The following is a 27,478-nucleotide window of genomic DNA, read 5'->3' as shown; positions in this document are numbered from 1 at the left end:
CAACAAAGACAAGTGCAGAGTCCTGCACTTAGGATGGAAGAATCCCAAGCACTTCTACAGACTAGGGACCAAATGGCTAGGCAACAGTTTTGCAGAAAAGGACCGAGGGGTTACAGTGGACGAGAAGGTGGATATGAGTCAACCGTGTGACTTCTACTCTTCCCAAAAAAAGTGGATGGGGTTGCCTCAGCTGCTAAGGAAGGACTGTTGCTCACATCAGTAGTGCAAAGGAACACATTCATCCTGGGGTATGATGAAGCACGACATCTGTTTGGTTACCCATTTAAAAACAATAGGTTCTTCTAGACTCTTGCACCTCCATATGACCATGGGGACATCTGCTAAGCCCCTGAATAAGATTAAAAGTTCTAGGTAGAATAATCCTAAATTAGAAAAACACAGAGTTTGTTAAAAATGCCCATGCGCGTTTTATTAATAAAAACTAACAGTGCCAAGGTTAAACAAGTCAAACAATTAAAGTCTCTTTATATTCCATAAAATATTACAGAAAAGTTTATTTGTGTTTCAATAAAAAGACTATTGTCTTAGATAGGCAGCTGACAGTATCTGTGCAGTTAAATGTTTTGTGAATAAATTTTAAAAGACTACCACCTGCCCTGAAATTCCTTTTATAAAAAATGAACTATTAAAAATGATTGACAATTTTGAGTTAAAAAACTTAAAACATTCTCTATATTTAATTTCAACTTTATAATAGATTACAGGAAGATGCTTATGAAACAAATACAAACATTTGTTTCAGTACATGTCTTTATACGATAGACTTATAAGTATGTAAACAACTATATAATAAAAAGTTTCCAAAGTCTGCCTGTAAGAAATCAGGCAATTTTTACCATAAGCAATAACTCATTCCAAACCTTCAAGACATTTTATATAGCTGCATCAGCTGGCAGTAAACATTTGCCAAAAACTTTGTAATTCATATGTCCCAACATACAGTGAAAACAGCATATAACTTTGACGGAATCATGTTAGATATTATTTAAGGGAAAATAAATTCACAACATTTATGGAATTTAACATGTAAAAAAGTAAGATGGATCTCGTTTGGTTCTTTGGACACTGCATGATTAACAAAAAAACCCCACAACTACTACATGAGCTTGCCATCCCTCAACAAAGGCTGTCATCAAAATACACTCCAAACTTATGGCCATTCAGTGTATCCATTTCCCACCGAACGTTAGCATTTTATTTCTTCATTGATGTGGCTACATTTTCTTTAGCAAACTTAGCAATAACATTGGGGGCAAAATGCATTTTCCTTCAAGTAAAAAAAAGGAGCAAATAATAAAGGCTCTGCATTAACACACTGGTATCAAAACACACATCCACACCACATTTAAAAATATCCTACATAAAACAATCCTTATTTGCTTATCTGAGGTGCAATTTCTAAACTCAGAACTGCTTACCAATATTTTCCTTGTGGGACGGGGCAAAATATATATATATTTTGCGAAAGAGAGAGAGAGAGAGCACAAGAGAGAGCGCACGCGCATGAGTGCGTTTTCTCCCTAGAACAAATTTATTCCTGAAAAGTCTACAATCAAAAAGGATCAGTCATCATCGTCATTTTCATTAAAGTCATCATCCTCGTCGTCATCATCTCCAACATAAGAGACTGGTGTTTCAACTCTGGAGCCACTGTACTGCGATCCATTGGAACTTGTCGCTAACATCCCATCTCCACCATTGGTGAAGTCACTGAAGTAAGAAAATTAAGTTTTAAAAGAAGTGAGAAATGTTAATTAAACTGTTACTTGTAACTGAAGTGTAACTGAGGTGTAACACTTAATGAAACTTTGAACATTTCCAAGAAAAAAAGTCATCAAGGTTTCATCTACTCCTCTCCACCACCCCAATGCCCTACTTTTGTAACTGGTGCGATACTTCATTATTAATCACATTTTTTAAATTTCAGGTTTCAGAGTAACAGCCGTGTTAGTCTGTATTCGCAAAAAGAAAAGGAGTACTTGTGGCACCTTAGAGACTAACCAATTTATTAGAGCATAAGCTTTCGTGAGCTACAGCTCACTTCCTCAGATGCATATCGTGGAAACTGCAGCAGGCTTTATATATACACAGAGACCAAAGACCGTTTGGGGGGGTCATTCCACTGGGAGGGAATGGGCAAGGATGTTTCTACCTATGTCCAGTCTTGTGAGGTGTGCCAAAGAGTGGGAAAACCCCAAGACCAGGTCAAAGCCCCTCTCCAGCCACTCCCCATCATTGAAGTTCCATTTCAGCGAGTAGCTGTGGATATTCTGGGTCCTTTTCCGAAAAAGACACCCAGAGGAAAGCAGTACATACTGACTTTCATGGATTTTGCCACCCGATGGCCGGAAGCAGTTGCTCTTTGCCTACAGAGCTGTACCACATCCCAGTTTAGGGTTTTCCCCATTTGAACTTGTATATGGCCGTGAGGTTAAGGGGCCATTGCAGTTGGTGAAGCAGCAATGGGAGGGATTTACACCTTCTCCAGGAACGAACATTCTGGACTTTGTAACCAACCTACAAAACACCCTCCGAACCTCTTTAGCCCTTGCTAGAGAAAAAACTTACAGGATGCTCAAAAAGAGCAAAAAGCCTGGTATGATAAACATGCCAGAGAGCATTCCTTCAAAGTAGGAGACCAGGTCATGGTCTTAAAGGCGCTCCAGGCCCATAAAATGGAAGCACCGTGGGAAGGGCCATTCATGGTCCAGGAGCGCCTGGGAGTTGTTAATTATCTCATAGCATTCCCCACCTCCAACCGAAAGCCTAAGGTGTACCATATTAATTCTCTAAAGCCCTTTTATTCCAGAGAATTAAAGGTTTGTCAGTTTACAGCCCAGGGAGGAGACGACGCGGAGTGGCCCAAAGGTGTCTACTATGAAGGGAAATGTGCTGGTGGTGTGGAAGAGGTGAACCTCTCCATGACCCTTGGGCGTATGCAGCGACAGCAGATCCAGGAGCTGTGCACTAGCTACACGCCAACGTTCTCAGCCACCCCAGGACTGACTGAACGGGCATACCACTCCATTGACACAGGTAATGCTCACCCAATTAGGGTTCAACCTTACCGGGTATCTCCTCAAGCTAAAACTGCTATAGAACGGGAGATCCAGGATATGTTACAGATGGGTGTAATCCGCCCCTCTGAAAGTGCATGGGCATCTCCAGTGGTTCTAGTTCCCAAACCAGATGGGGAAATACAGCATTTAGCTTACGGTAGTCCACGCAAAAACGTAACTCGCCCAGACAACTATCCAATGCCACGCACAGATGAACTATTAGAGAAACTGGGACGGGCCCAGTTCATCTCTACCTTGGACTTAACCAAGGGGTACTGGCAGGTACCGCTAGATGAATCTGCCAAGGAAAGGTCAGCCTTCATCACACATCTCGGGCTGTATGAATTTAATGTACTCCCTTTCGGGCTGCGAAATGCACCCGCCACTTTCCAAAGACTTGTAGATGGTCTCCTAGCGGGATTAGGAGAATATGCAGTCGCCTACCTTGACGACGTGGCCATATTTTCGGATTCCTGGGCAGACCACCTGGAACATCTACAAAAAGTCCTTGAGCGCATAAGGGAGGCAGGACTAACTGTTAAGGCTAAGAAGTGTCAAATAGGCCTAAACAGAGTGACTTACCTTGGACACCAGGTGGGTCAAGGAACTATCAGCCCCCTACAGGCCAAAGTGGATGCTATCCAAAAGTGGCCTGTCCCAAAGTCAAAGAAACAGGTTCAATCCTTCTTAGGTTTGGCCGGTTATTACAGACGATTTGTACTGCACTACAGCCAAATTGCTGCCCCACTGACAGACCTAACCAAAAAGAAACAGCCAAATGCTGTTCAGTGGACCGAAAAGTGTCAGAAGGCCTTTAACAAGCTTAAAGCGACACTCATGTCTGACCCTGTACTAAGGGCCCCAGACTTTGACAAACCGTTCCTAGTAACCACAGATGCGTCCGAGCGTGGTGTGGGAGCAGTTTTAATGCAGAAAGGACCTGATCAAGAATTCCACCCTGTAGTGTTTCTCAGCAAAAAACTGTCTGAGAGGGAAAGCAACTGGTCAGTCACTGAAAAAGAATGTTATGCCATTGTCTACGCTCTGGAAAAGCTACGCCCATATGTTTGGTGACGGCGTTTCCACCTGCAAACCGACCATGCTGCACTAAAGTGGCTTCACACCGTCAAAGAAACGAACAAAAAACTTCTTCGGTGGAGTTTAGCTCTCCAAGATTTTGATTTCGACATCCAACACATCTCAGGAGCTTCTAACAAAGTGGCTGATGCACTCTCCCGTGAAAGTTTCCCAGAATCAACTGGTTAAAATCGTCCTTGAGATGTGGAAAATATTGTTAGTCTTTATGTACTTGGTAGTATATTTAGAGATGCATGTGTCTTATTAACTCTGTTTTCCTAGAGCTCCAGCAAGAAATCCCAGCCAGTGTTTCACCCTAGCTGAGATTTGGGGGGCGTGTCATAAATATAAAGGGAAGGGTAAACCCCTTTGAAATCCCTCCTGGCCAGGGGAAAGCTCCTCTCACCTGTAAAGGGTTAAGAAGCTAAAGGTAACCTCGCTGGCACCTGACCAAAATGACCAATGAGGAGACAAGATACTTTCAAAAGCTGGGAGGAAGGAGAGAAACAAACGGTCTGTGTCTGTCGTCTTTGCCAGGGACAGAACAGGAATGGAGTCTTAGAACTTTTAGTAAGTAATCTAGCTAGGTATGTGTTAGATTATGATTTCTTTAAATGGCTGAGAAAAGAATTGTGCTGAATAGAATAACTATTTCTGTCTGTGTATCTTTTTTGTAACTTAAGGTTTTGCCTAGAGGGGTTCTCTATGTTTTTGAATCTAATTACCCTGTAAGATATCTACCATCCTGATTTTACAGGGGGGATTTCTTTATTTCTATTTACTTCTATTTTTTATTAGAAGTCTTCTTGTAAAAAACTGAATGCTTTTTCATTGTTCTCAGATCCAAGGGTTTGGGTCGGTGGTCACCTATGCAAATTGGTGAGGCTTTTTATCCAACATTTCCCAGGAAAGGGGGGGTGCAAGTGTTGGGAGGATTGTTCTTAAGATCCAAGGGTCTGGGTCTGTAGTCACCTAGGCAAATTGGTGAGGCTTTTTACCAAACCTTGTCCAGGAAGTGGGGTGCAAGGTTTTGGGAAGTATTTTGGGGGGAAGGACGCGTCCAAACAGCTCTTCCCCAGTAACCAGTATTAGTTTGGTGGTGGTAGCGGCCAGTCCAGTGTAATATTTTGTACCTTGGGGAAGTTTTGACCTAAGCTGGTAAAGATAAGCTTAGGAGGTTTTTCATGCAGGTCCCCACATCTGTACCCTAGAGTTCAGAGTGGGGGAGGAACCTTGACATGGTGGCAGCGGTGTGTATATATAAAGCCTGCTGCAGTTTCCACGATATGCATCTGAGGAAGTGAGCTGGAGCTCACGAAAGCTTATGCTCTAATAAATTGGTTAGTCTCTAAGGTGCCACAAGTACTCCTTTTATTTTTTAAATTGTATCCTTCTCCAGATGGCAAATCCATATACAAAGGCAAATTGCAACCGTTAAAAAGAGCTAAACAAATCAGAGAGGGTAGACAATTGAACCTTTTCCTATAGTTTAATGTAACATACTGAAAAATAGTTCAAAGAACATTTTAGTCATTCAAAAGTCTGCTCACCAGATTTCACTCCAAATAAGTTTAGTGTTTTAAGGCCAGAAGGGGCCATCAAATCATCTAATCTCATACCCTGTTAATTAAGGCCATAGAATTTCATCAAAACTAAGGCATATTTTCCAGAAGGCATCCAGTCTTGATTCAAAGACTTCAAGATGTGGAGAATTCATCATTTCCCTTGATAGTGTGTTACAATGGTTAATCATTTTGTTACAAATCTGTGCCTTATTTCTCACTTGAATTTGTCTGGCTTTAACTTTCAGCCATTGGTTCTTATTATGCCTCTTTCCTAGATTAAAGAGCTTTTTAGTACCTAGTATTTTCTCCCTGTGAAGGTACTTATCCACAATCAAATCACCTCTTGATCTTCTTTTTGAAGAATTTAACAGAGCTCCAAGTCTCTCCCTGTAAGGCATTTTCTCCCATTGTGTAGGTACAGCCTGCATTATTTACTTCTAGATATATAACCCTGTATTCAGCTACATTAAAAAAAACCCCACTGTTTGAACGAGCGCAGTTTACCAAACAATCGAACTAGCGCAAACAACAGTATGAACTGTGGAGTGCACTAATATGTTGAACTCTCACTGCCCTGCAGAGATCCTGATGGCACAAACAAAAAGGTACTCAGTGCACATTAACATTACTTTTTCGTTTGTGCCAGCAAGGCCTACACAGGGCAGTTAGGGCACTCTACAATTCACAACCCTCTGGTTTGCACGGTGGCACAGTGTAGAATATACCCCTGACTGCTTTGTATGACGTCCCTTGTCCTCATTACTTACCACTCCGTCTAGTGTCAGGCTCCCATTTGACGATTTCCCATTGACAGCCACCCTCAGACTTATTAATTTACCAGCTAATTCATTTAAGATGTGCTTGATACTGTACAGTGCTACTTTTAAAAAAAATATCAATGTTCTGCAGCACTACCTTACAAAAGCCTAAGAATATTAAATCTACAGTTACCTTTATCAACTAAACTTTTTATAGCTCATCAACAAATGAAATCAAGTTTACTAGACAAGACCTATTTTCACTAAAACCATGTTGACTAGCATTAATTATACTCCTATCCTTTAGTTCTCTATTTATTGAGTACCATATCAGCTTTTCCTTTATTTTGTCTGGGAATTATGTCAGACTAACTGGCCTGTAATTACCTAGGGTTATGATGCTGGCCCTTCATGAATATTGATACATTTGCACATTTCCAGCCTTCTGTGATTCCAGCCTTTTGCATTCCAACACATATTAAAATCTAACATCAACAAGACAAATCTCAGTCAATTCTTCTAGGACTCTTGGGTGAAAATTATCAAGACCTGCTAATTTAAAAGTATTTAACCCTCACTAATATTGTTTAACATCCTCCTTGATTAGTACTGATGAACCACTTACCAATTATCCCTCATGCAATCTGAATAAAATATATATTATCCTTACAAGTGTGTATTAATATTTCATTGTTAAGAGAGAATGATAAGTATTTCAATGTTTAAGAATATAAAAGGGTGAAATATAAGAGTGATGCAAATCTAAATGGTATAAGAAAGACTGGAAATGTGGAACGCTGCGCGGTTCAGCTTTATTACAATATCTAAGACAAATATTAATGGTACAGAACCATTTCACAGAAGAAATGTGGCTTTCCTATACTTTAAGTAGCAGTTAAATTTTAAATATATAAATTGTGAAATACTAAAGTTATATCACTCACTAATATTACTAATATTGTATTAGTAACACAAAAACATATGAGAATTAAAATACCAGTGGCTTTAGAGTTCAATGAACATGGGACTAGCAACCATTCTAATCCCAGCTCTGCCACTAACTCAATGAATAGTTGAGGGCAATTAACTTTCAGTTTTTCAATAATATAGGCAATACTTATCTGATGCAGTGGCATTTTAAGAGGACTCTTTGTAAAACAAAGAAATAATTTAGTAGTATAATTTCCAAACTTGATGGAAACAAAATATCAACTGAGAAATTACAAATTCACATATGAAGCAACATTTTCTAACAACGTTTGAAGGAAAACATGTTTGTAAGTGAACTGGGTCATTTTCAATTAGCCAAATCATAAGTAGGGATGAGAAAAGCCATAAAGAAAGAACTGACTGCAACTCTAGATCATCCTTTGAACATAATCTCAGGTTGAATTGTTTGATATAATACTGTGTACTTTAATTTTCAGACCATTCACATGCATTTTTACATGTCAGGAATATGTCTGAAATATCTTATTTGTAGTATTTTTTGACTTGGTCAAAATAGGAGGCTCTGGAATCTCACAAGAAAAGTGATTTTGATTTAAAAAAAATCTAAAGTTTTTTGTTGCATGCTCTGCAGTCTTTTTCAGAAAAGGCCTGGAAAAGGGAGGAAGCCAAAATGGTATGTGTTTGCAGTTGGAACACAGGTACCCCCAAAAGAAGGAACCCAACTATAGAAGTTAAAAACAAGCAAACAACCAACAAAAAAGAACCAAAGCAGTTGCTTCAGGATCCACAGGATAAAAAACAAAACTATAATTAAAAAATATACAACCTGTTCACCCTCCTGCAACAAAGGGATTTGGGCCAGGAGTTTAAAAAAAACAAAACAAAACAGATGTGTCAGCATTAGTGTAGAAAGGGCAGTTTGTGCCAGAAACAGCTTCACTGCAATACACCAAGACAGAACATGTGACTGCTGTTTTGTGTGTGTGTGTGTTTTTTTTTTTAAATGTAGTAGTACTAAAAGTTCAATTTTCTTGTGAAAGAAATGAACTTAGAAACTGGTAAGTACACAATAATGATAAAGCAATTTCCCATGTGGGAATTAAATATATCTCCCCAGTGCTGAGAGAATGGACTACATTTGACAGTGAGTCAGATATTTTGTTGAAGGACTTGAAAGAGTGGGTAGCTTCTTTTGTAGCTAATTGGCAGGGCATCCACTCTGACTGCTGTCCTCTGTGGTACATTCCAGTGTGGTTGGTGAGTTAGAAAGTGCTCAGCTGAACCCTAAAATCCAGTTGGTTGTTTGGGGTTGGTTCTGGGCAACCATATGGCATAGTGGAAGGTTATGCCTCTGTGTAGCACAGCTTGTCCCTCATCTCATCTTTCCTACCTTTGGTGCAGAGGAGGAAAGAGAGTCAGGACTCTAGCACTCCAGCAGGGTCCTCTGGCAGACCTGAGGGTGCAGATGTGGCATGATCTTCACACACCCTCAGGTTTTTGGTACATCAGGGGCCATAGTCAGTGGTGAGCTGGAGCCGGTTTGCTGGAACCGGTTGTTAAATTTAGAAGCCCTTTTAGAACCAGTTGTTCCACGAAGGACAACTGGTTCTAAAAGGGCTTCAAAATTTAACCAGCCAAAAGTGATGCCTTAGCACCGACTCCACGGGTGCTCCAGCCCTGGACCACCCAAGGGGAAAATTTGGTGGGTGCAGAGCACCCACCGGCAGCTTCCCCTTCCCCAGCTCACCTCCACTCCGCCTCCTCCCCTGAACACACTGCCCCCCCCAGCTTTTCTACGCCTCCCCCGCTCCAGCTCACCTCCGCTCTGCCTCCTGCCCTGAACGCGCCATCCCGCTCTGCTTCTCTGCTCCCTCTCAGCTGTTCACATGGGAAGCTGGGGCGGGCTGAGAAGCAGGTGGCGGCTTCCCGCTCAGGCCCAAGGAGGCAGAGCGGAGGTGAGCTGGGGGGAGGGGGGGGGCATGAGGAGGGCCACCCGCCCCTGGCAAAGTCTGTGCCTGTGCTTGTAAGAACAGCAAGAGGAGCAGCTGGACAATCCACCCTCTTCCACTCGGACTCCTCCACCTCAAACAAGCTTCATACTCAGCAATAACTGTAGTATTAAATTGTTTCTTTAAAATTGTTTAAAACTTGTACCTGTATTAAACTGCTTGTTTAAAATGGTTTAAAATGTATAGAATGCCTTTTATCTGCTCATCTTAAGTGATCACTCTCCTTACACCCATTTTTTCATGTTCTGTATGTATATAAATCTCCTCACTGTATTTTCCACTGAATGCATCCGATGAAGTGAGCTGTAGCTCACGAAAGCTTATGCTCAAATAAATTGGTTAGTCTCTAAGGTACCACTAGTACTCCTTTTCTTTTGGTCTTAAATATAGCATGTTTACTGCAAGAGGCAGCAAAAACTAAGCTAATACCTATAACATGAGCAAGAGAGAGAGGGAAATGGGCAAGCTCAGAACGGGAATATGGCTACAGTGGTGCACAAAGAAAGTAACTGCCCACTACTGTTGCTGTCAATGAGCAAAGAAACTAAGTTGTTCCTACCTTGCGTTAGGGAGCCATGACCAAATGAGAACCCTACCCAGGTGGGATCTTTGTGATATGAAAAAAGTCCTTCTCTAAATTTAAAACCTAAACTATTCTATACTAATCCTAGTCTAGCTAATTTATTTCCCCATGTTTTGTGACAAGTTACTGGTTAGCTCATCATACATACATTAACCACAATTTACTTATATGAAGATGTCAAAAGGAGGTAGCTGCCATACTACTTCGAGTGATGGTCAGTCCATTTGCTCCCCCAAGAGGTAGATGGGCACTGGTAAGAAACACGAATAATTATAGCAAAAATAATACCTGTCTCAGAATTACCCCAAAAAAATCATCTGATACACCAGGTAGCTGAGGCAGAACTAAAGACAGCACAGCGTAAGGAATACAGGCTAACGCTAATTTATGCATTAACTTACCTGGCAGAAAATCTAGTGACATCTGAAGTGGAACCTGATGAAGATGTTACATATACACTGCTGATTGATCCCTGAGCCATTTCTGTAAAACAAAGAAGTGTATACTTCTAAAATACACTCAATACCACATACAAACAACCTGACTCAAACTCAATGGATGCTGACTACAAGTGTCGGATTCGGGTTGAACTGAAGACAGCCTGACACTTTTGGGTTCAGATCTGGTAGTCTCTGATCACCTCCTCCTGCTTGTGGCTTTGGTGCAGTGATAGTTGTGTGTCCCACTCCTGCCCGACACTGGCACCTTGCTGCGTTTGCACACTCGCAAAATGAGAAATGCTGAGACTTGTCAGCACACGCACTCCGCAGCAGAGACCTAGCAGCGAGGTGATGATGGCTGGCTGGAACGGGGCATTCAGCCATCACCACACCAGCCCCATGGGCAGGAGGCGGCTGGAGACAGACACGGGGTATGGGGAGTAGCCAGGCCAAGCCTAAGGATGAGGCAGTGGCACTGGCACAGTTTCCATGGGAGTGACCCAGAGGAGAGGGGAACTGACTCCCTGGCTGGAGCAGGGTGGGTCATTTGTCCCCCTAGTTCCACTGAAGGAAACAAGGTAAAGAAAATGGAGTCTGGGTTGGTGAACAGACCTTTGCAATCTAACACAAACCCAACAGACCCGACTATTAGTATTTGGATCAGCTATGAAAACAACTCAACACACTTGGGCTAGGGTTCGGCTTGGCTGTGGTCTAGTCAAATTCAGGCAGGCTTTAAAATTATGCCCGAGCAGATGTCTAAAATTAATATAATTGCATAAACAATCAAAATATTCCCTCTGATTGCAGCTGGGGGGGGGGGGAGAGAAGAGGTCTTTAAACTCTGAAAAATACATTCACTCTCAGACATTTCCTCAAGCACCACACCCAAAGTGGCACCATTAGTGGGGATACGCAGGAAGGAAATCAGAGAGCTGCAGAGAACCATCAGGATACGCAGGAAGGAAATCAGAGAGCTGCAGAGAACCATCAGACTCCAAAATGCAATAACATACTTCCTATTTGAATGCTACACGTTGAGACTTTTTTCCTTCTCAGATGGTGGAAGTAACAATCACGGCAACAAAAAATAACCAACCAGTAATGACATTTGCAGTTACCAGATGTTTCACATTTGTAACTGAATCAACTGAATATTGCCTTAAGTTTTCCTCTACAACAAAAGTTATCATTAATAAAACTAAAAGGATGTGTTACTCACATTGTGGTAACTTTAATATGTTGTCCCTATTTGTAGTGCACTTCAGGCTGCGCATGCGCTCCATGAGTCCAGGACTGGAGATTTTGCCCAAGCAGTGTCCATCTGGTGTGTGCATGTGCCCTCGCTCTCCACACTGAGGGGATAAAGGGGGCTGCTGGACCACTACCCTCTTAGTTCCTTCTCTACTGCTATTCACACTGGAGGAAACCAGGCAGTGAAGGAGGAGGTTAGGTAGCACACTACACATAGGGACTACACATCTTGAAGAACTCAAGTTACTACAAGATGGGTAACCCATATTCTTTGAGTGATTGTCCCTATGCATAGGATACTCCACATGATTCGCAAGCAGTCTCTTTTCAAGGAGGAGAGTGCATGGAGCAGTATGACACAACAGATTGCAGAACTGGCTGCCCAAAGAAACACCACAGGCAGCTACATGCACCAGTGCACAGCGTCTAGCAAAAGTGCGTATGGAATTCCAAATTGCTGTTCTGCAGACATCAGTAATAGGATGTCTCTAAAGGAAGCTACCAATGCTTTCTGAGCACCAGTCAAATATGCTTGTACACTGCCTTCAAGGGTTCATCAGGTAGCAGAGTAGGATGCATCCCAAAATCCATTTTGACAGCCTCTGGGAGGAAATGGCCTCTCCTTTCATTCATTCTGCAAGTGATATAAAGAGCCTAAGAGACTTTCAGAATGATTTGGTTCTTTACAGACAAAAGGCAAGAGTCCTATGCTTGTCCAGTGAGTGACACACCAGATCCCTGCTAGACTGATGTTTAGGGTAGTACACCAGTAAGTCAATACTTTGGTCAATGTCTATTAATTTCCACAGAATACACCTTCGGGACAACCTTCTGATGAAGTTTCATGGTTACCTTATCTTTGTGGGAAATTGTATAAGGGAGGTCTGCCATGAGCACTCTTAACGCCCCAATTTTTCTGGCTGACATGATAGCGACCAAAAATGCTACCTTCACAGAGAGATTACTCCTGAGGGCATTCCACGCCAAAAAAATGAAAAATTCTGTGCACAATATTTTAAAATTCTGCAAGCTTTATTTGTCAATAAATAAATGCAGAGGCTCCAGCATGGCAGTGGGGAACACAGGCCACTGGCTGCATGAAGGTGAGAGATCACCCTATAGTCTCCCCACCCCTCGGACAAGGACTCAGTGGTGAGGCTGCACCCTACCCTGATCCAACATAAGGCCTGGGCCTGCCTCAGAAAAACCTTAGGGCCCTGCTCCTCTGCACCAGGCGTACCAGGTGTGGGGCAGGCAGGCTCAACCAAGCAGGATCCAAGTGTGGTGGGGCTTATTGTGGGGGGATCCAGGTGTGAGGTGAGAGGATTCTGTAGGCAGCTCAGTGGGGGCAGGGGTCTAGGTGTGGGGGGATCTGGATGCACAGAGGCTCTTGTGTGTGTGGGGGGGGGGGGAGTGTCAGGTACAGGAGCAATGGGACTCTGCAGGGGCTTCCAGGTGAAAGTGCTTGGGGCTCAGCAGAGGGGTCTGAGTGTGGGGGTCTCAACAAAAGGGTCTGGGTGCTCGGGGAGTGGGGCTTGATGGGGTGGGGGTCAGGGTGCAGTGAACTGGGGGTCAGTGGCGTGGGGGTCTGGATGCTGGGGCTCAGGGTTGTGCAGCGGGTGGGGGTTTAAGTGCAGAGAGCTCAATGGGGGTCATCTGGGTACAGGGGTCGGAGTCTGGAGGCATGCGGTCTGGGTGCAGGGGGCTCCAGTTGCAGGGATTGAGGTTCAATGGGGTGGGGTTCGGGTATGGAGGGCTAGGGAGTTCTGGGTGAGGCTTGGCAGGGGTGTCTGGTATAGGAGGTCCAGATCCACAGGGGTTGGGCAGATGGGGGAGCAGCTCCCCATACAGTGACCCCTCCCCTGCAGCTGCGGAGCAATGGGGGCAGGAAGCAGGGGAGGATGCTGACGTCCTGCAGCTGGGGGAGGTTTCTGAGGGTGGGTCTCACATCCCCAGCCACCCCTTGCAGGGGAAGAGGAAGTCCCATCCTCTCCTGCCTCCAGCCCAGCCAGGACTAGCAACTGATCCCGGCTCAGGGTAGGAGCCACTGGCTGGTGTGTCCCCAGCCCTGTGGCGATTTACCTCTCCGCTGGCTGCTCTGGGTACCTGAAATGATGTACCTGTACAGCTAGGGAGTGGCGCATGACTGCTCTTGCAGCTTCCCTTTGCTTCCCTGTCAGAAAGTCATTTTTCTGCAGGGAAGCGAAGAAACCTGCGGAGAACATGAATTCTGCGCACGTGCAGAATTCCCCCAGGAGTCAGATGTAACAGCTCAAAAAGTGATTTAGTCACGGTTGATAAAAAAAAGGTTCAAACCACAACTGGTATAGGTTTAGCCACCAGAAGGAAGACTCTAATCATATATTTTAAGAGGAAGATATAACTGGCTGAGATAGAACAGATGTCCACCAGATGAAAATTGCTGATGGCTGCCAGGTGTATTCTGTGGGAATTAACAGACAGCCCCATGGATTTTAGGGATAGGAGACAGTACAATATGTCCAGAAATCTGTGCTCATAAAGAAGAGATGCCTTGCTTGGTCACACCAAAACGTCAAACTTTTTCACACTGCTTCGTAACATTTCCTGGTAGTGTCCTTTCTATTACTGCTCAGGATGTCTTGAACTCCTCCAACAACATCTACCCAAATACCACGCCCTCATGGCTGGATTGGAGTGGTAAACTCTTCCCTTGTCTTGAGTTAAGAGGGATCGTATCAGGACATGATGGAGATGGGATCAGATTGACAGTTGAAAAAGTACAGGGTACCAGAACTTATGGGCCCAACCCAGTGCTGTGAAAGTCACTTGTGCTTTATCCTGTCTAATTTTCCTAAATGCCCATGGTAACAAGAGAACTGGGGGTAAGTGTACCTCAGGGCTCACACCCATTGTATGTGGAAAGCTTCATATGGAAAGCCTTGGCTGCAACCCCTTCTGGAACAAAACTCATTGCACTTGTTCACATGTGGCACGAAGATCTGTGGAAGACTCCATGGCTGAAATATCTCCTGGAGGGACAGGTCATGCAGCTCCCAATCTCATTTGCTTTAAGAGTAGTCCAGTGTGTTCTGGATGCCAGGCAAGTGGACGGCAGTCAGGGTAATTTGCATGAGACTGCAACAGTTCCAAAGGGCAATAGTCTCTGCACAAAGCTGTGAGGAGCATGCTCCTCTCTGCTTGTTGACATAATAAACTGCCATTATGTTGTCCAACACCACCTGGACTGACTTGCCACGGATGTGAGGGATTGTAGGCTAGTCTGACTCTTCTCAGTTTCAACATGATGTGAAACATAGAATCCTGAGCAGATACTTCCCTTAAGCAACATGCTCTTACAGAAGTGCTCCCCAAACTAAGTGGGATGCACCCATGATCAAAATCTTCGTTGGAAGTGGGGGACTGAATGGCAGTGGGTGAACCCTCAGTGCTGAAGGAGATGGTGATAATCTGCCTCCACTCCATGATACCGGCAACAATCTGGTCCCTACTCGAGGACAGGGACACAGAGAGATACCGCAGGGAGTTCAGTACTGGCTAAAGTCTCAATACCGGGCACTGTGGTTGGAAAGTAATGATGAATCCAGTTCTTGGAGCACAAAGATGTCATTTGGAGTCAAGAAACAAGCTGGAGTAAATCGGAGTTGTTTCTGTAACCTGAGTCACCAAAAGGGGCGCCAGATCTGGCAGTGTTGACATGACAGATTTTGGTGTCGAGTACCAATTCCAGCACTGGAAATACAGCTCTCTTGCCCTTCAAAGACATCATGGTCCAGTTCTTCCAAGTATTGGACAGTTCCACTCCAGAGTATGAAGCTCCCAATGATTCAGTACAGTATGGAGATTTCTGCCTCTTCTTAGAGGGCTTGAAGCTAGAACCTTCGCTCTTGTCCTTGTGGGAACACTTATGTCTCCCTTCCTCCATCTGTCCTGGCTTTACTCTCCCAAGTCTCTCGGATCCGAAGATAACAGAATCACCTGGAACCAAAAAGAGGTGCCACTTTATCTTCTTCAGGATGATGTACAGGTGTTGTTCCTGCCTTTGTGGACTCCTCCATGAGGAATGTCTGAGTTGAAACTCCCTTTGACTGTTTGGCCCTACTCAGGAACGTCTTGCACACTGCACCTGGAAGGGATGTGGGTTTCCTCCAGGCAGTAGACAAGTGTGGTAATCTGAGCAGGGAGGATTTGTGGCACTTGATGTAGCTTTTAAAGCTGGGGATCCTTGGCTATTCTCCCACACCTGTAGCAAGAACAAAGGGTTTTTTCTTTTTTTGGGGGGGAGGGGCAGTTTGTACAGAGATCATTTCTTGCCTGTGAGGAAAGGCGCAAGTTCCAATTGGAATTGTACCCCTAAAACTATCTCCTAACTAAATAAATGGCAAAAGGCATTTAGCTGGCAATAGTCACTCGGAATCATCTGTACATGCACTCCAGCAGCATTCACTGTGTTATAGCTGCATCAAACGGCAAAGGAGTACGTTGAAGAGCTGTGATTGAGATATGAGGAGATCTGGGTCTGTCTCCCATGTATGTTATCAAACAGAAGAGTTGCAAGTGTACCTTGAGCTTCCAATCTACATCATTTCAACAGAGAATTGTGTAGATTGTGTCAGTAGCAGGGCAGTAGCAGGGCAGCAGGGTCTTCTTGCCATGGATGCCAGCATTGAGGTGGGATGAGACAGCAATCTGTGGATTTAATAGTGGGTAGCGGAAATTATAGGTTTAGGTAATATTCTATGTGCAAGCGTGAAGGGGTTGTAAGTGGTTATTAAACGTTACAAGTGTGGTATTTTGTTGTGGTAGTGAGCTCCGTGTTTGAGCAAAGAACAGGGCAAGAAGCAACTGTCCATTACAGTGAAAAGGCAGAATGGGAGTTGTTGTTAGTTGACTTGGGTATGTGTGTTCTTTTAGTGCACTGTCCAGCTCTTCACAGATAACTGGTTCAGCAGCTTCAATAGTGTCACCTACTGTTGTTAAACGCTGAAGGCCAGAACATCATTGCCTTAGTAACACTGTTCAGTCTGTCCAAATCGTATGTCCTTGATTATTATTAGCAGCAGATAACGTAGCCTGCTTGTTCTGCAAACTTCCATGTTACTTATAAAGAAAGAACATAGGCACGATTTAGTGGCAAAGGCCAGGTTTACTGTCGTCACGGAGCAGTCCTAGCCCCCTTAGCATACCTGTAATCACAGATCCAACACGAGTGCCCTGTTGCAAGAAACAGCTCAGTCAGCAGCGAGAATCTTTGCTATTCTCTAAGCCACACAAAGAATTAAGGTGAAGTAGTCCTACGTTTATAGATTAAGACATACATACATAAACAACATACCACCTTATGTATTTCATGACATCTGTTTGTTACTGCCCTTTATTCCTGATATCCTGGACAAAACATTCCTATTCATTGTTTTGTCAGGCCATCTTATCTTGTACTAGATTGGGATGTATCTGTATTAGCTAAAATATATTTAAGTAAATATCTAGTACCTAGTACATTAACAAATCCGCCAAGTCCTCATACTAAACAGTGAACTTCATCTACTTTAATATATGGCCTAATTTTGTTTCAGAGTCTTTGATTCAGGTTTCAATATCTTGCACCAGGCCCAGTGCTCCAGGCTCTTCTCTCGTTCTACTACATTAGTATGTGTGTTACGGGTGTCTTGGGGAATCGCCCAAGGAGGGCCGAGCTAAGGTTGCATAGGCATTTACCTTAAGTATTTATTTGCTGCTTTTAAAAAGTTTGAATTTTGCTGAATTTGATGTTCTGGAAGAGACCAAGCTAATCACTGGGCAACCTGAACTCTGCATTAACAAAGTAATTTCCTAGTTTTTTTGAACGAAGAGAAATGTTTGTTGGTAGAGTTAGTGGTCACTTAGACAGTTGTAGTTCTCATCTAGGTTTGTAGTTGATATGCTACTGGGGATAGGTAATAAGAGATCTAGCTTTTATATAGTGCTTTTAATCAACAGATAAAGAACTTTACATCACTATCCCCATGTTATAGATGGGAAACTGAGGCATAGAGAGGTGAAGTGACTTACCTAAAGTCACTCAGCAAGCCAGTGGCAGAGCTGGGAACAGTTTCAGTTCACTGGTCTTTCTACTAGTCCACTCAGCTCCTGTGTGATTCTTCAGTGCTTCTCTACCCCTCCAGTAGAGTAGGGATAATGGTCAGACTCTGAAATGTTTGTATATGTGTAGCTGCTAACAGGGCTGGTGAGAGAAATCTTATCCATGGTCTACATCCCCCACTGATCATTGTAGTATATGGCTGTTACAGTAACCTTAAGTGTGTGAGAGAAAAGTGGTGTCTCTCTCTCTCCCCCCTTCTCCATTCCTTACCCCACTGTTCCCCACAACATGTATCCCCAACATGTATCCACAAGGGGAGTAGCTCCCAGCACTGGTGCACTGTTTACACTGCCACTTTAGAGCACTGAAACTTGCAGCACTCAGGGGTGTGTTTTTTCATACCTGAGTGAGAAAGTTGCAGCGCTGTACAGTGGCAGTGTAGACAAGGCCTTAGGTAGAGCAGAGCTGCCCTCCATTATAAAATTAGAGGGAGAATGGAAGGGAGGAGCTCTACACATTCATCATCAGCATAAAGGGTTCAGAGAGGTGTTAAGCTGCCTATTCAGTTTAATGAGTTATTCTCAGATGAAAGAGAACACAGCCTGATACAACTCTGACACCTGTGAACTGGCACATTCATGTGGCATGGGAGTTGTGTTTCCCTGCTCCCCAGAGCTGGAGAGTTTCTGATATATGTCAAGCATACCTGTTCTCAGCACTTCATCCCAATCTCAGCAGTGTGTTTTTGGTGCCTGCTCCAAACATGCCTATTGTAAGCTCACCTCCCAGAGGGGAAGGGCGTCCCCAGATTCTGGCTCATATGTGGGGAATGGGCTTGGAAGCTACTAGAAAGGCATACCCCCTTGGAACCTGGCTCACATTGGGGGGGGGGGGGGGGAAGGCAGGGCCCACCCAGAACCTGGCACACACAGTGGGGCAGGGAACAGGACTGAGACATTCCCAGGGACCAGGAACCTCAGATCTCAGCTCAGATAGGCGGAGGAAGAGGGGCTCAGACCCCCGGCCCAATAGGTGAGCCCCTTCTAGAACCTGGTTCACATAAATGGGCAGGAAAGGGGGAGGGGGAGTCACACCACACCTGTAGAAGGCCTGGGGGCTCCCAGATTGTGTTACACACCTGAAACGGGACTGAAGGGTTAACAGGCACCTCACTCACCCCCCATCTCAATGTTCTACCACTCCCCTCCCTCTCCTCATCACCTGATCCCCCAATCCCTCTTCTCGTCCTATTCCCACATACTCTTCCATTGTTAGTCACCCTCCCCTCCCTCAGCAAGCATTTGCTCGTTGTAGTTGATTTTCCTTTAAAAAAATAGCTTCAGTGTTTTTGAATATTCTGCTGTACTCAGATTACATTTCCCCAAAACAAAATCCATCCTTTGACAAAGAAAGATTGGAGCAATATGTCTGGGGCTTTTTCAATTTCAAATTTCTGCCCTGAGTTGGATTTGAACTCTCTCTTTGACATGATGCTCAGATTCAGTGACATCATCATACCCTTGGAGCCACCTAAATCCTATGATGTGAGGGGAAATAAACAGGAAGAACTAGAAATATTAAGTGAATAATCAGTTACAACATAATTGGCATCAGATATTTGGTGGGATAATTCACATAACTGGAACACTGGTATAGAAGGGTACAGCTTCTTCAGTAAAGAGAAGCAGAAGAAAAAAAAAGGAGGTGATGTTGCTTTGTATATCAAAAATGTATACACTTGCACTGAGGTCAAGACAGAAGCACGAGGCAAACCTGTTGAAAGTCTCTGGGTAAGGCTAAAAGGGGTAAAAAACAAGGGTGATGTCCTGGTAGGAGTCCACTGTAGACCACCTAACCAGGAAGAAGAGGTGGACAAGGCCTTTTTTAAACAACTAACAAAATCATCCAAAGCAGAGGACTTGATGATGATGAGCGACTTCAACTACTCAGACACCTACTCAGAAAATTACACAGCAAGGCACAGATTATCCAACATGTTTTTGGAATGCATTGGAGATAACTTTTTATTACAGTAGGTGGAGAAAGTGTCCGAGGGAGAGGCTATCATAGATCTGATCCTGACAAACAGGGAGTAACTGATTTGAGGACGGAAGGCAGCTTCAGTGAAAGTGATCAAGAAATGATGAGTTCATAATTCTAAGAAATGGTACGAGGGAAAACAGCAGACTAAAGACAACAGACTTCAAGAAAGCAGACTTTAGCAAGTCTAATGGGAAAAACACAGTTCAGGAGAATGAGCAGGGTTTTTTTTTTTCTAAAACAGAGACATTATTAAGGGCACAAAAGCAAACTATTTCAGCATGTAGGAAAGATAAAGTATAGTAAGAGACAACCTTGGCTTAAACCAGGAGATCTTCAATGACCTGAAACTCAAAAGAGTCACACAAAAACTGGAAATTAGGTCAAATTATCAAGGATGAATATAAAAAAACAACTAAGCATGTAGGCACAAAATTAGAAAGGCCAGAATGAGATTAAGTTAGCTAGGGAAAAAGGATAACAAGAAAATATTTTACAAATACATTAGAAGCAAGAGGAAGGCCAAGGACACAGTAGGCCCATTACTCTATGAGGAGGGAAAGGCAGTAACAGAAAACACAGCAATGGCCAAAAAAAAAAAAAAAGCCTTTTTTGTTTCAGTTTTCAACAAAAAAGTTGGCAGCGATTGGACAACTACAATAATGAACATCAATGAAAACTGGGTAGGATCTGAGCTTAAAATAGAGAAAGAACAAGTAAAGAATTACTTCAACAAGTTAGAGGTCTTCAAGTTGGCAGGGCCTAACGAAATACATCCTAGAATACTTAAGGAACTGGCTGGAGAGAGAGCTCTCTAAGCTCCTAGTGATTATCTTTGAGAACTGGTGGAGGACAAGAGAGATTCCAGACTACTGAAAAAGGGCAAATATAGTACCTAACTATAAAAGGGAAATAAGGACAACCCATGTAACTACAGACCAATCAGTTTAACTTTGGTACCCAGAAAGATAATGAAGAAAACAATCAGGCAATCAATTTGTAAGCACCTACAAGATAATAAGAAATAGTAAACATGGATTTGTCAAGAACAAATCATGTCAAACCAACCTAACATCTTTCTTTGACAGGGTAACAAGCCTTGTGGATGTGGGGGGGAAGCAGTATATGGGATATATCTCTTCTTTAGTAAGGCTTCTGATACAGTCTCACATGATCTTCTCATAAGCAAACTAGGGAAATACAGCCTAGACAAAACTACCATAAGGTGGGTGCACAGCTGGATGGAAAAGTGTACTCAGAGTAGTTACCAGTAGTTCTCAATCAATCTGGAAGGCATATTGAATGTTATCCCACAGGGATTATAATAAATTATCTGAATACCACCATAAAGAGTACACTTATAAGTCTGCCAATGATACCAACTTGGGAGGGGTTGGACGACAGGATTAGAATTCAAAATGATCTCAACAAACTGGAGAAATGGTCTGAAATAAATAGGATCAAATTCAGTAAGGACAAATGCCAGGTACTACACTTAGGAAGGAATAATTAACTGCACAAATACAAAATGGGAAATGACTACCTGTGAAGGAGTGCTGCAGAAAAGGACCTGGGGTTTATTGTGGATCACGAACTAAATGAGTCAGCAATGGAATACTGTTCCTACAAAAGTAAACATTCTGGGTTGTATTAGGAGGAATCTTGGAAGCAAGATACAAGAAGCAATTATTTTACTCTATTCAGCACTGTTAAGGCCTCAGCTGAAGTACTGCATCCAGTTCTGGGCACCACACTTCGGGAAAGATGTGGACAAACTGGAGAAAGCCGAGAGCAACAAAAATTATTAAAGGTTTAGAAAATGAGACCTATGAGGAAAAATTGAGGGGAAAAAAAAAGGTTTGTTTAGTCTGGAGAAGAGAAGACTGAGTAGCAACATAACAGTCTTCAAGTAGGTCATAGGTTGCTATAAAGATGACAGTAATAAATAGTTCTCCTTATACGCTGAGCACAGGAGGAGAGGTATTGGGCTCAAATTGCAGCAAGAGAGATTTAGGTTAGACATTACAAAAAACTTCTTAACAGTAAGGGTAGTTAAACACTGGAACAAAATTCCTTATGGAGGTTCCACAATCTTCCTAATTGGAGGTTTTTAAGAACAGGTTAGACAAACATTGGCAGGGATGGTTAGATCAGGGCAACTTACGACCCACGCCGCTTCCTGCAGCTCTCATTGGTCAGGAACGGTGACCCATGGCCACTGGGAGCTGCAAGCGGCCATGCAAATGTAAACAAATGGTCTGGCAGCCCACCAGCGGATTACCCTGATAGGCCACAGGTTGCCCATCACTGGTCTAGATCAGTGGTCCCCAACCTTTCTGTGGGAATAGCATATTCCTATTCCCAGATGACTGTGGCATGCAGCAGCAGCGAGAAGCGTCACCACCGAAATGACTCCGAGAAATGGCAACGCTTCTCGGCGGCATTTCGGTGGGCAGTTCTTCAGCAGCCACATTTCGGCAGCGGGGTGCTGCGTTGGGGACCTCTGGTCTAGATAATTCTTAGTCCTGCCTCAGTGCAAGGGACTGGACTAGATGATCTATTGAAATTCCTTCCAGTCATACATTTCTGTGATTCTATCTAGAGGTAGTTTTCCAGATATCCTCTCTCTCTGTACATGTTCAGCATAAACCATTAGGCATGTGTGCCTTGGTAAGCCTAACTGGAGAAGCAAACTTTTTCAAGTAACATTTTAATTTGATTTCCCCCATAAGGGTGGTAGGTGCCATGCATTCTGTTGGGGTAACCTTTGAGCATTTGAGTACCTGGTGCAATGATCTGAGCCCTGGTTCAATCCTTATTTGTGAGTAAAAAACATTTTCAATTTTTAGAATGTGCCAATTTTTAAAACAAGCTGTTTTTCCCCATGGTACTATCTCTCTGGAACCCATTGGTCAGGTGACCCCAAATTTCAGTCACTGACTGTACCCCGCACCTCTACGAAGCACAACAAATTTCAAGGCAATCTCATTAACTATGGCTTTTAGAACCCCTAGAATAAACAGACTTTAAACAGAAAGCTGATCTTAACATTAACTATATAGCAGAGCTGTCACTCTGCTATAACACTATTGAATTTTATTTTTTTTAAACTATTTACGAGGAGAAGCTGAAAAAGTTGGCACAAACTGTGAAGCTCCATCCACAATCACCAATGGAAGAAAGAAATAAGACAGTGGCAGTCCGGCAGCTCCTTGATCTTCTTGAGTGAGGAGCAGGAGAGTGAGGGCACACATGATGACCAGACACTGCTAGAGAAAAATCTTCAGACTTGGGTGCATGTGCATCCTGAAGTGCAGTACACATAAGGACAATCACTTGAAAAAGGGAAAAAATTCAGTCTTGTTCTTACCACTTACATCCTACAACAACATACAAATTTAAGAGTAAGTTAAATATCTACACTGTTGGCTAATCAGAAGTTAGCAAACTAAACATTTTATAGATGGGTCAAGTCAGAGTTGTAGTTCAACCAGTTTTTCCTCAAGTCCTATTTCAAAGAGAAAAACAGCAGAAAGATCTTACTTTGAGTAACTAACCTGTCACATATGGTTCCAGAGCTTTAGGAACCAAACTCCTTGCAATTTTTAGGTCCTCTGCTGAACAGCTTCCAGATTCAAGCCCACAAGCCATTCCCATTCGCTTTAGTACTTCTATATCATCATGAATTTCAAAAGTATTGTCAAAATTAAACAGATATTCAAACCTGGAGGCGAGAAATTCAATCAGCTTGAATTACTTGCACTAATTTTTCCAAAACATTTCCAACAGATTTCAGAGTAGCAGCCGTGTTAGTCTGTATTCGCAAAAAGAAAAGGAGTACTAGCGGCACCTTAGAGACTAACCAATTTATCTGAGCATAAGCTTTCGTGAGCTACAGCTCACTTCATCGGATGCATTCTGATGAAGTGAGCTGTAGCTCACGAAAGCTTATGCTCAAATAAATTGGTTAGTCTCTAAGGTGCCGCTAGTACTCCTTTTCTTATTTCCAACAGAGTGGCACTTCAAGAAAATGAAAGCATGGCATTACAACATATGTAGCCTTAATATTTTGTTCTAGTGAGCAATTCCAATGTCTCAAAATTCATACCTTAACTATATAAGACAAATCATGAAAACGTTGCATGTCACCCAAACCATTAACAGGAGATTTAGCTGCAGACCCATAAGAACACAAGAATGACCATACTGGGTCAGACCAATGGTCCATTTAGCTCAGGATCCCATCTTCCAACAGTGGCCAATGCAAGGTGCGTCAAAGGTAATAAACAGAAGAGGGCAATCATCGAGTGATCCATCCCCTCTCATCCACTCCCAGCATCTGAAAATGAGAGGTTTATGGACACCCAGAGCATGGGGTTGCACCCCTGATCATCTTGGCTAATATCCATTGAGGGACCTATGATTAAGGCTGTGAGTTTGTTATGGACATAACTTTCTGGGACCTCCGGAACTTTTGCACTGGCCACTGCTGGGGCAGTCTCAGGCTACCGCATCATAGAATCATGGAATATCAGGGTTGGAAGGGACCTCAGGAGGTCATCAAGTCCAACCCCCTGCTCAAAGCAGGACCGATCCCCAATTAAATCCCCCGCCCACAGCAGCAGGAGTTTGGGTGGGAGAGGGTAAGGGCTCTGGGTGGCGCTTACCTTGGGGGTGCTCCCCAGAATTGGCGACATCCCAGCTCCTAGGTGGAGGAGCGGTCAGGGGGCTCAGAGTGCTGCCCCTACCTGCAAGCACTGCCCCCGCAGCTCCCATTGGCCGTGGTTCCCGACCAACAGAAGCTGCGAAGGCGGTGCTTGGGGTGGAGGCTGTGCACAGAGCTGCATGGTCACGCCTCCGCCTAGGAGCTGAGGGATGTCGCCAATTCTGGAGAGGTGCGGAGCCAAGTAGGGAGCCTGGCATTCCCGTGCTTGTCTCTCCCCCCTTCACCCCCAGCACCTGCAGTGCCCCCCCCAGGCCTGCCCCCAGAGCACCTGCACTACTCTCCCAGACCATGAACTTTTGTTTATTGCCCACAACCTGCCCATGACTTTTATTAAAAATACCCATGCCGAAAACGTAGCCTTACCTATCTTCCATGAACTTATCAATTCTTTTTTGAATCCAGTTATAGTTTTGGCTTTCAAAACATCTCCTGGCAACAAGTTCCACAGGTTGACTGTGTTATTTGAAGTAGTACTTCCATTTGTTTGTTTTACACCTCCTGCCTATTTATCGGGGACTCTGGTGTTTGCGTTATGTGAAGAGGCAAATAAGAGTTCCCTATTCACTTTCTCCATACCATTCATGATTTTATGGACCTCTATCATCTCCCTTCATTAGTCTCTTTTCCAAGCCAAATAGTCCCAGTCTTTTTAATCTCTCTTCATATGGAAGCTGTTCCATAACCCTAATAATTTTTGTTGCCCTTCTCTGTACATTTTCAGTTTCTAATATATCTTATTTGAGATGAGGGGAACCAGATCTGAACACAGTATTCTAGATGTGGGCATAGCACAGATTTTAAGAGGGGAGTTAATGATATTTACTGTCTCTTATTTTCTCTCTTTCCTAATGGTTCCTAAAATTGTTCGCTTTTTTGACTGCCACTGCAGACTGAGCTGATGTTTTCAGAGAACCACCCATAATGACTCCAAGATCTCTTTCTTGTTTGGTAACAATTAATTTAGACCCCATCATTTTGTAGGTACAGTTGGGATTGTGCTTTCCACTATGAATTACTTTGTATTTATCAACACTGAATTCCATGTGCTACTTTGTTGACCAGTCACTGTTTTGTGAGATCCCTTTGTAACTCCTTGCAGCCTGGTTTGGACTTAGTGATCTTGAGTAATTTTTTATCATCTGCAAACTCTGCCACTGCAGCGTTTACCCTTTTTCCCAGATCATTTATGAATATGTTGAACAGCACTAGTCCCAGTATAGCTCCTTAGAGGACTCTCCTATTTACAGCTCTTTTCTGTGAAAACTGACTATTTATTCCTACCCTTTGTCTCCTGTCTTTTAACCAGTTACTGATCCACAAGATGACCATCCCTCTTATCCTATGACTGCTAAGTTTCCTTAAGAGCCTTTGGTGAGGGACCTTGTCACAGGCTTTCTGAAAGTGTAAGTACACTATTCCCACTGGATCACTCTTGTCCACATGTTTGTTAACCTCTTCCAAGAATCTAACATTTTTTGGTGAGGCATGATTTCCCTTTATAAAAGCAGTGTTGACTCTCCCCCTGCAAATTATGTTCCTCTGTGTGTCTGATCATTATGTTATTTACCATCGTTTCAACCAATTTGCCTGGTACTGAAGTTAGGCTTACTGGCCCACAAATGCCAAGATCACCTCTGGAGCCTTTTTTAAAAATTGGTATCACATTAGCTATCCTCCAGTTATCTGGTACAGAAACTGATTTTAATGATAAGTTACATACCACAGGTAGTAGTTCTGCAATTTCATATTTGAGTTCCTTCAGAACTCTTGGGTGAATACCATCTGTTCCTGGTGACTTATTACTCTTTAATGTATCAATTTGTTCCAAAACCTCCTCTACTGACACCTCAATCTGGGACAGTTCCTCAGATTTGTCACCTAAAAAGAATGGCTCAGGTGTGGGAATCTCCATCACATCCTCTGCAGTGAAGACTGATGCAAAGAATTCACTTAGCTTCTCCGCAACGACCTTATCTTCCATGAGTGTTCCTTTAGCACCTTGATAGTCCAGTGGCCCCAACTGATTGTTTAGCAGGCTTCCTGCTTCTGATGAGATACTTAAAAAATTTATGAACAACCTACTTGTCATTTGAAATACTACAATCGATCACGGTCTTCTTGCTGGTGTTCACAATGATAAATGGCAGATGTATGACAGAATTGGACGGCGGTGGTCGGTTTGCCTGTTGTTCTGTTTGACGATTTCGTTGAACTAGATTCTTGAAGGCAATTTGCTGCAAAAAGTAATAGTGGCTTACAAAACTACACATTTAACAGTTATTCCTTCTTTGTTCTCTTATTAAAATGTAATTATTTGTGGTGTCTCTGAAGAAACTAAAGCAGAATTAGGAATCTCAGTATTTAAAAGAAATATGCTTGACACTGTCAACTTTTTCCAAACTTGTAAATAACTAAAATATAACATTTGGAATTAACCAGTTTAGTTTAATTAAAATATTTTGAAACTAAAGAAGCAGACATTTATCATTTAAATGCTCCACCACTTCTTTAATGTTACTAAACACAAGTCAACGATACCATAACCCAGCAGATCTCAAACTGTGGGTCAGGACCCCAAAGTGAGTTGTGGCCCCATTCTAATGGGGTCGCCAGGGCTAGCATTAGATTTGTTGGGGCCCAGGGCCAAAGCTCCAACCCCAAGGGCTTCAGCCCCCCTGACAGAGCTCAGGTTTTGGCTTCGGTCCCCCTGCCTAGGGTGATGGGGCTTTGGTGGGCTCAGGCTTCAGTCTCCCCTTCTGGGGTCATGCAGTCATTTTTGTTGTCAGAAGGAGGTCGCAGTACAATGAATTTGAGAAACCCTACCATAACCCAACACTAGGGTTGGCTGAAAAGCTTCCATTAGAAAATTGGCTTATTTTCCATGGAAAATAGAAGCTTTCTGTGGAAAATTTA

General features: G+C 43.2%; 1 protein-coding gene across 5 annotated transcripts in view; it reads right to left on the bottom strand.

Annotated features, from left to right (window-relative positions):
• Positions 1-474: 474 nt before the first annotated feature.
• Positions 475-27,478, bottom strand: part of TFDP1 (transcription factor Dp-1) — a 103,882-nt gene continuing 76,878 nt past the window's right edge. For 4 of the 5 annotated variants that reach the window (XM_084638941.1, XM_084638939.1, XM_084638940.1 and 1 more), the window contains exons 9-12: positions 26,648-26,799; positions 23,397-23,563; positions 10,425-10,506; positions 478-1,731 (exon numbers count right to left, since the gene is read on the bottom strand). In XM_084638941.1, the coding sequence (XP_084495067.1) occupies positions 1,584-1,731; positions 10,425-10,506; positions 23,397-23,563; positions 26,648-26,799 (549 nt within the window). In that variant the 3' untranslated portion in view covers positions 478-1,583. Of the gene's footprint in view, positions 1,732-10,424; positions 10,507-23,396; positions 23,564-26,647; positions 26,800-27,478 lie in introns of all 5 variants that reach the window. The other variant, XM_084638943.1, reaches the window with a different exon arrangement.

Source organism: Lepidochelys olivacea, assembly GCF_965140295.1.
Source record: "Lepidochelys olivacea isolate rLepOli2 genome assembly, chromosome: 1".
Classification (NCBI taxonomy): domain Eukaryota; kingdom Metazoa; phylum Chordata; order Testudines; family Cheloniidae; genus Lepidochelys; species Lepidochelys olivacea.
Note: the sequence above shows the minus strand (reverse complement) of the source record. Positions and strands in the feature narration are given on the sequence as shown.